Raw genomic sequence first — 9,380 nt, 5'->3', positions numbered from 1 at the left:
GCCACTAATGGTGAGTTGATCACAACATCTCACTTCCATCCTTGTAGGAGGAGAGGTTCATCTTTACTGAAATCGATAGGTACACATTCTAGATGTGGGTTTCGCTTTCCTGCTTGCAGCACCTTGTCTGGCACCACTATTTGAGGGCTCACAGAAAGCAGAACTGACGGACACAGGGTATTTCACAAAGCCATCCAAGACCAAGAGACCCTCTAACAGCACACCAGGGGCTCAGAGGGCAAGTGGCCATGGGATCCAAAGTCGCTATCTCAGCCCCCACCGTCCAGAAGCTGTTGGTCTTCTGGAGCAATGGAATGACCTCTACAAAGCACACATGGCATGCTCACTGGGATATGAGAGCCCGTGGTACTGGGGTGTCACCCTCCAGGGACTGGACATGCTCCACATCTGCCATCCTTAGTTCCCCACGAGGTAAGATGCATGGTCCTTGAACCAGAGGGTAGAGTGGCCCCGCTGATCATCACTTCCACTGACCCATGACCCCACTTACAACCACTCCCAGAGATCTATGACTCCCCGTATGACCACTCCCAGTGACTCATGACCCCACCTGCCACCACTCCCAGTGACCCACAAGGGAAGTTATGCTTCCAGTTCTTAAGAGTAAGTTCTGTAGTTCCACAGCACAGATGTCCGCAGTAGCCACATGTAGCTATTTACATTTGACTTCACATTATGTTACTGGAGTGGGCAGCCATGCCCTTCTCCAGGGGATCTTCCCGATCCAGGGATTGAACTCATGTCTTCCGCATTGCAGGCAGATTGTTTACTAGCTGAGCCACAGCCTGCAATGTGGGAGTACTGGGTTCGATCCCTGGGTCAGGGGGATCCCCTGGAGAGAGAAATGGCAACCCACTCCAGTATTCTTGCGTGGATAATCCCATGGATGGAGGAGCCTGGTGGGCTACAGTCCACGGGGTTGCAAAGAGTCGGACACGACTGGGAGACTTCACTTCACATTATGTTAAGGTAGAAGGCCGGGCCCTGGGACACACTAAGCTCATTTGAGTTTACAATACCCAGCCTCATGTGACTACTGGTTACCCTATTGCAGGTGGTGACACATGACAGGCTGTTTCCAAAGCAAGAAGGTTCCCCCAGGAGACATGATAGCAGTCCTACTGACCCATGAGCTGTGGTTGCCACCTGGGCACTTTGGGGTCCTCCTGCTAGGGGACCAGCACACACAGAGAATTGTCCCCATCCTGGCAGGTAGAGCTGACCTTGATCCTAAGGAGTGTGCAGGTTACTCTGGCACAGGGGAACAGCAAGGAAACATCTCTAACAGCCAGGTGATGTGTCTTGTGTTCCTGCAGCGAAGACAAGAGTCTTCTCTTGTGTTTCAGTGGTGAATTGACAAGCCCAAGAGCAAGGGTCTGAGAAGGGCATGGGGCCCAGGGCTTCAGAACCCTGAGGGACAAAGTCTGTATTACCTCACCAGGGAAGCCACTGGAAATGGCCGAGGTCCTGGCTGAGAGTACAGGGGATGTAGAACGGATCTCGGGCAAGAGAGAGTGACCATCAGTTGTGGTGCAGCAGCTGCTGCATCTGTGAGGGCCCAGCATTTGTCCAGTCTTTCTCTCTGAGCTTCTTTAGGAGGAGAGGAAGCCAACCAGAATGCTCAAGGAGCTGTCCTCAGATGAGGTGATCTCTCCAGATGAAGAGAGTGCATGTCAAAGTCAGGAGGGGTGGATTACAGTGGATGTGTGGTGCCACCCAGATCTCCTCTTTGTCACTAGCCCACTCATTTGCTCAGGGCCACCGGTGTTGGTGGAGGAGGACTCAGAGCAAAAGTCTTCTCTGGAATGGGCCTCCACTGAAGGAGCTGCCTCCCTGGGGGAAGCTCATTGTGAGAGACTACTCATGGGATCAATGTGGGGAGCATACAGTTGCCTGACCCCCTCACCTTGATTAGGTTGATCTCTGCAGTGTCTTCCCTTTTCATGTCTGCCTTCTTAAAATTACTATGATCATCATGCTCTGAAATGGCACCAGAAGTGAACAACCGAATGAAAGGCAAGTTAGGCACAGAGACTTAGCCTTTGGAGGTTGAAGTCATGGGCATGGGGGATCCCTGTGCCCTGTCCGAAGTTCAAGGATTATGACTTCCAAGTATTTGTGTTGGACTCAATCACAAAGCTATATATATCTCAAGGCTTCTGTGCCTTGATGGCTATTTTGGCAAGTCAGATCATCTTGTCCCAGTGAATAAATGGAACAGAATTAGTAACCATTTACCACTGGGATGACCCAGAGGGATGGTATGGGGAGGGAGGTGGGAGTGGGGTTCAGGATGGGGAACACGTGAACACCTGTGGCGGATTCATGCTGATGTATGGCAAAACCAATACAATATTGTAAAGTAAAACATAAATAAATAAATAAATAAAATCGTATAGAATTTACAGCTAAAAAAAAAAAAAAAGAAGAAAGTATTTATGCATCACACGGTAAGGCAGAGGAATATGGATGGATGGGCTCCAAGTTAGACATTTTCAACTGGCCTCCAGTTTGCATTTCATGGGGCACAAAGAAGTCGGCTTCATGCGGGATACTTACAAATGTTAGTATTCCCTGTGCCAAGAGATAGTATGCCTACAGTTGAGGCACTTACAGTCAGCCTCCTCTTTGCTCTCTGAAATGAATAAAACAATATAGATAGAGTAAATAGCCAGTGTTTGTCTCTTATAAATACCTAAATGTAACAGTCATGGCAAGGACAAAGAGGGGCAAAACCTTGTTTGAGTAAAGGATAAAAGGATCTCCATTCCTCCATGTTTTGTACCAAGGGAGACATCAGACATGTGAAGCAAGGCTCCTTGTGGCTCAAAAGTCAAGGGATAATGCCAGACCATAATGCGTCTTGCTCCTCAGGGAAACCTTCACTTCGAGGTCCGTCTTGGCTGAGGGGTGTATGTACGAATGCAGGGGAGTGTCCCAGGGAGGTCAGGTGTAGAGAAAGAAACCAGATGATAGGCCTGAAGGAAGACAAAAATCCACGACTGCCTCATATAAATGGTTTTACCGCCTCCTGACTGTGCTCCTGCTCACCAGGTGTGACATCCACACTCTTTCTCTCCAGGATTGCGTCTCTGCCTGCTTCTGTCTCAACTAAGCCATTTCTTTATGTGCTCTCCCACTTGTCGTGCTATGTTTCTAATAATAAACCTCGTGCCTGCATTTACAGTTTCTGCTTCTGTGATAAATGCATTTTTCACTGGAGGCAATGATCCATGAAACAATAGCGTTCAGCCTCTAGCCCTTGCTAGTCTCCTGGCTAGGATTCCGGGCTCTCATCCAGGCTACCCAGGTTCAATTCCTGGGCAGGGAATTAAGATGTCACTTCACTCAACCACTCACTGCTGCCTCACGAGATCAGTGCCACTGGGAGGAGCCCAGGTCCTCACCTTGGCCCTGCATGGACGGCGCCTGGACAGAGCTTCCATCAGTCAGTCAGGAAGGAGCCTTTCCAGCTTCTTGGGACCTCAGTGCCATGAAGTGGCACCCATGAAGTGGCACCGCCTTCCTCCAGAATATCTTTCCACCCCAGATATCAGCACAAATGGGATGCTTTTTTCCCAAACAACATGCTATTGTTACTTATATAGAAAGTGTTTTTCTTTGTATTTAAATTCGTGAGTTGGTCATGTATTTATTCCCAAACTGTTGGAGGTTTACCTAGGATCCCATGTTCCCTGCAGGCAGCTTCCAGGAAGCAGAGGGAGAAGAGACCTGAACAAGGACCTGGAGTCTCTCCCCTGCCCTGCCGTGTGCTCGGTGCTCAAGAGACAGCAGCCAGTGGGTGTAGCCTGCGATGAAGACGATTCCCTTTGTGTGTTGAGGAGTTTTTGAGAAATCCCAACGTGCCTTGAATTTCCTTCTGTTTCTAGTCAAAACTCTGTATCATCAGCACTTTCAAATGCAAGATTTGATTTAGTTTCCAAGGGTCTTGGCAATGTCAGGGAGGGGTCCCCCCAGCTCCCTCCAGTGCTCTTTCTGCCCTTCCCTCTGCAGTGATGCTGCCCAGTCTCAGCGAGCTGAGGATGTGCCCCTGCCTCCTGAGCCAGACACAGTCTCCCCCGGGAGGCCCGGCTGCCTCCACACGATGGGACTTGCCTGAGCACCTGCAAGGTGCCCTTAGGCTCCGCGACAGCCATGCGCTTCATGAGGGCAGATATCAGGCAAGCGACAGTGAGAGAACAAGGGCAGTGGGAGTTTTATTCATAAAATCTAGCTAGGATACGCACAATGCCGCACTTTTCACCTCCAAGGAGAATTCTGAGGTGTGTGAATTCAGGTTCAGTGCAGATTTTGCCACTGTGGTTTCCATAACGCCTCCTCATCTATGGCTTTAGGGCCTGACCACCTGGATAAGCTCCTCCATTAGGTTAAGTGCACAGCCACCAGTTTCAAAGAAGACACTCCATTAAAAGCCTACCAAAAGTTTGGGGCTGCTTACCAAGTCGTCTTCAACTATATTCTCCAAGACTGAGTAGATTGTGCAGCAAACCAAAGTCCACTCACCCCTCCCCATTTTGCAAATTTTTGGTGTACCTAGATCAAGCAGCATAGACAGGTGTCTGTTTCTGACCACAGTGTAACATCTCTTCCTGCCCCAGGAAATTTATCTAGGACAGAAGAGGATCTTCTAGTGTTGTATGTCCCATTTCAGATTTTCTTCTCACCCATAAGACACTGTGTATAACTCTGGCTGCTACCACCATCCACCCTCATCACAATCACCTCCCACAGAATGAACCCAGCTTCCCAAAGCCCCAAACCACCCTGGCCCAGGCACCAACACTCAAGTGCTCCTCCTGGACCCTGCCCCTGGTTGCCTTGTTCTTAGGAACTGGGAGATGTCTGTCCACCTTCCTCATGTGACTTCAGCTCTTAGATCATCGCTCTAGGTGATGGGGTGTCCTGCTTCTAGTGTTCCCACTGCTAACACAGGGCCTTCCACAGAGCACAGGCTCCATGAAGGTCTGTGGAATAAATGAGCCAGAGAGGGACACTTATTAAGTCAAATCAGGCTTTTTGTAATTTCTTAAATAGTAACTTGAAAAACTCCAATTGAACAGTGATAGTTTAGCTGTATAAAATGACAGACAAGAAGTACAGAGGAACTCACCTCAAATACATTTTATTTCTTAATTCTTACTAAGTAATATCATATTTCCAAAATAGTTACATTCCAAGTCCATGTAATCTTGTTCAGAGTGACAAAATAAAGGGTTCACAATCACTTTTACAAAACAGCAAAACTCTTGTTCTTGAACTGGTGAGCACAAACACACTGTGATCAACGTTACTGACATAGCTGGCCACTGAAGCTCATTAGGCCTTCTATTAAAAGGAATAACATTTGAAAAATTTCTAAAGGAAACAGAAGCGGATCTCCATGTTACTATAGAGAACAGGAAGCCAAAGATGCTACACAACAGTTCCCCCAACTCTCCCAGCCGTCACGACTGAGAAGGCTGAATGCTCCCTCTTCAAACACAGGGGGAAGGATCAGCCTCCCTTCCTACCCCCAGGACAAGCTGCTGGATGTGGGCCTGAAAGGAGCCTGGCTGCTGCTCTGGCTCAGGGCCCCTCTTCCTCTTCCCTCACACCTCTGCAAACCGGGGTGGGAAGAACCTGGGACCCCTTCCTTTGATCTTGCGCAGAAAGTCCTTGACTTTCTGCTTGCTGGTCTCTGCATAGGCCCGGGGACCCCACAGGAACTCATAACGAGCAGGGTGGCTGTAAGGCACCTGCCGGTACTGCAGGTATCCCACCCGCACCCACACTTGGGTCAGCAGCTCCTTGGGCTCCCCAAAGATGCAGTGTTCTACCCCAGGAAATACCCCCATCTTGCTGAGCACTCCCCAGACCTTCTCCTCACTGAGCTGGTCCCCTGCTAGGAAAATCAGACTCAGGACCATCACCAGGAGGCCAGCGTTTGGTATGCTCTGCTCATCCCTCTGCATCTCATTGAGGGTGAGGCCCAGGGTGGGGACCATGACATAGATGTGCTCTCTGTGGTCTACCTCTTTCATATCCAGGCCAAAGGCCAGCTGCATGTACTGTGTGGCTTTACGGAAGACCACTGGGAAGTGGGCCTGGTTATCCCTGAGGACCATATTCAGCATTTCAGCCTGGAAAATCGGCTCCTTGGTGCCATACTTGAGGAGCAGGAACTCCAGTAGTTGAGTCGTCATCCTATTCAGAGCCTGCATAAGCAAGGTCTCCGCATCTGCAGCGGCAGAGGAAGATGAGACTGGAGGCAAGGAGGCCAGAGGGGTTGAGGCATCCTCCGCCTCAGCCCCCAGGAGCTGCGCCTCCACTGGGCCCTCGGCCTGGATTTGGCCCTGAAGGTCTTCCTCAGAAGTGCAGAGCTCATTTGTTGGGACCACAGGCATGATGACTGGGGTCTTGTGCCCAGTGCGGGTGTGGCAGGGGGAAAATGGAGACCACTGACCTGGGAAAGAGAGAGAGTGTAAATGGTCTCAGTTTTGAAATGCGCCACGGGTGGCTCTGACTGAGTCCACTTACCGGTCTTCCTTGAGGGCTGCTCTTGGGCGTTACAGGGGCGCTCCTCCTTGGTGGTCAGTCCCCTGTCAAGTGAGGAAGACAAATTCCGGCTCAGGGTGCAGGCAGTATAGCCTGAGATTCTGGGGCTGACAAGGTGGGGGGATTAGGGTCTTTTGAGGTCCCGTCTGTTCTGGGATGGGGAACCCCTGTGCACACTCAGGACACCCACCTCAGCTTGACTCCTGGTACTCCTGTGACCTCAGAACACAGACCTCAGACCTCAGTCTTCTCCTCCTGGTTCCTGGAGCCCCTGTGAGACAAATGGAGGGGGCACCTCAGGGGTAGACTGTGGCACAGACCTAGGCCTTCTGTGCTGGTAGGAGGGGTTGACTCTGTGAGGTCCCCCCAGATCTGGGGTGGCTAGTCCCTTTGGGGCTCACGTGTAGTGCTCACTTTTCCACTGGAATGGCCTGGACCTTCCCCCTTTGGGGGCCTCCAGGGAAGCTCAGAACAAGAGCCACATCTGGACAAAGTTCCAGGGGGCCTGATATGTGGCCCCACCTGCCTAGGGCCTCCCGCGGTTCCTAGGCTGGAGAGATGCTGGGTCACCGCTCCTCACGTCCTACCTGGCCTCCCAGCACTGAACAGAGGGGCGGGTGTCTGCTGAGACCTCCCTCGGTATCCGGGGAGTCTAGCCTCTGCAGACCTGAAGCCTCCGCCCTCCACCAGAACACCTCACCTTAAGGCCCCTAAGAAAGAGGTGAATAAGCTGCTCACCCCGCTCTGGGGCCTCCAAGACCGGCCCCCGTGCCAGCCCCCTGGGCAAGAGCAAGGATCCCTCCCTGCCTTAGGGTCTAACAGCCTCAGTCCTTCCCCGCATGGAGCCTAGACTCCAGGCAGGACCCGCGATTGTCCCGTCCGCCATGTTGGAACTGCGCCACATTCACCAGGACCCCAGGCTCTCTGAGACCCGGGTGTCAGGAAATCCTGCACATGGTTATCCCGCCCGGGGACTACCAGGGTCCCCTCTGTTCTGGGGTCGGGCTCCCCTCCTCCCTCAGTGTCCTCACCTTGACTCCCGGTAGGACCTGGGCTCTGTCCTCTCCCTACCTGAGGCCCGGCTCCTCACACCAAGTCCCCATTTTCTCTGAGGCCTGCATGTGTGACAGGCTTAGTGTGCTCGTCTCACCACAACGGCTCCCAGGGCCAACTACCGGGGCGGGGATCTGTGGGGTTCCGTCGGGCCTCACGCAGGGACCCCCGCAGTCCTCCTTCAGGCACCTCACCTTGCGTCCAGTCAGGACCTGGGATTCTCGCGTCTCCCCAACTGAAGCCCCGGCCCCTTATACCAGGGCCCGCCTCTCCAAGAACCGGATGTCAGGAAGTCAGGCCACGCCTCTTTCGCTCATTCTATCCCACGGACACCCCGGACTGATAACAGAGACGGGCTACTCTGAGGTCTCCTCTGATTGTGGTCCACGATACCCTATTCCTCCCTCAGCGTCCTCAACTTGACACACCACAGGACCTGGGAATTGGCCCACCTGGGTCTCCGCCCCATATGCGAAGCCCCCAGTCTGAGACCCGGATGTCAGCAAGTCGGCCCCTTATTTCAGGACCCCAGGCTGAGACCCGGATATCAGGAAGTGAGACCACGCATGCTGGGCTCAACCTATCCCAGGGCCAGGGTCCCCACAGACCTCCCTCAGGGTCCTCACCCAGACTCTTTCAGAACCTAAGATCCTCCCCTTCACCCTCTGAGGCCCCTCCCTTATATCAAGTCTCCAGTGTCTCTGCGACCCTGTGCTCATGCCGCCACCAGGCTCTCCCAGGGCTGACAGCAGGTGCCAGGACCTGTGGGGTTACCTGTGTCCTCCCTCAAGGCCCTCATCTTGAGCCCTGGCAGGTCCGGGGATGTCCCTATGTTGACCCGAAGCAGGACCCTCACATCAAGGCCTTCACTGCCCTGAGACCCTGGGAGGAGACTGTGGACATGATATCACGGCTCCAAGCCCAGGGCTTCCCAAAGCTGAGATGATCCCACAGGGGTTCCTCAACCATCTTTCTCTTTGTCACCTTGACTCCCAGCTCACCTAGGCACCGCCCTCAGCTGCCAACTTTGCTCACCTTAGAGCCAGCATCCCCCTAAGCCAGGACCCCTGAGAGGCAAGCAGGAGAGGGGGCTCATTCCCACAAGCCTGTCGGGGTCTCCCAGGGCTAAAAGCAGTGACGATCTGTATGTCCTGCACTCCCAGCGCCCCCCTCAGGGTTCTACCTTGACTCCTAGCACAGCTGGGCTCCTTCACTCTGCTGACCTAAATGCAAGCTCCGTGACCCAGGCCCTCATTTCTCCCCTCCCAGCGGGGTCAGTGACGTCACATCTGGACGCCACACCCCATGGTCCCCCATGGCTGTTGGGAGGGCGGCACATGCATCCCTTGGGGACCCTCGGTCCTCACCTCGAGTCTCTGCAGGATGTGGGCTCCTCCCTCTGTCCACATGAGACTGTGCCCTCAGACCGACTCTGACTCCCTGAGTCACTGAGGAAGTAGTGGAGGAGGCGTGGCTTGGCCTGACAGCCCGGACCGGGGTCTCCAGGAGTCCCAGTAGGAATGGAATTGTATTCTATGAGAACCTCTGTTGCGGGGTGACTGGACCCCCTCATCCTCATTCAGGAGGGGGCCTCCTTAACACTCGAGAGAAGGCTACAGTCCCAGGACAGATGCTGGATGGGGGCCTGCTGTGCCCATGACCATGTGGGAGCACAGGGAACCACACATCTTCCTGTGGGGGCCCGTCAGCAGTCACCATACTTGGAAAACATTTTGTATAAAATATTTGGT

General features: G+C 53.1%; 1 protein-coding gene across 1 annotated transcript; it reads right to left on the bottom strand.

Moving 5' to 3' along the window:
- Window positions 1-5,148: 5,148 nt before the first annotated feature.
- On the bottom strand, window positions 5,149-8,785 carry LOC112582263 (melanoma-associated antigen 10). Its single transcript, XM_025276718.3, has 4 exons — window positions 7,824-8,785; window positions 6,767-6,847; window positions 6,559-6,620; window positions 5,149-6,484 (listed from the first exon to the last, which is right to left on the bottom strand). The coding sequence occupies exon 4, from the start codon at window positions 6,423-6,425 to the stop codon at window positions 5,631-5,633; it is 795 nt and encodes a 264-aa protein (XP_025132503.2). The 5' UTR covers window positions 6,426-6,484; window positions 6,559-6,620; window positions 6,767-6,847; window positions 7,824-8,785; the 3' UTR covers window positions 5,149-5,630.
- Window positions 8,786-9,380: the final 595 nt, after the last annotated feature.

This window comes from Bubalus bubalis, chromosome X, assembly GCF_019923935.1.
Source record: "Bubalus bubalis isolate 160015118507 breed Murrah chromosome X, NDDB_SH_1, whole genome shotgun sequence".
Classification (NCBI taxonomy): Eukaryota; Metazoa; Chordata; class Mammalia; order Artiodactyla; family Bovidae; genus Bubalus; species Bubalus bubalis.
This window is presented reverse-complemented; position numbering and strand designations above follow the sequence as displayed.

What these genes read in the sequence shown, in the direction of transcription:
- LOC112582263 (XM_025276718.3), bottom strand. Translation starts at nt 6,425, where the DNA reads ATGCCTGTGGTCCCAACAAATGAGCTCTGCACTTCTGAGGAAGACCTT.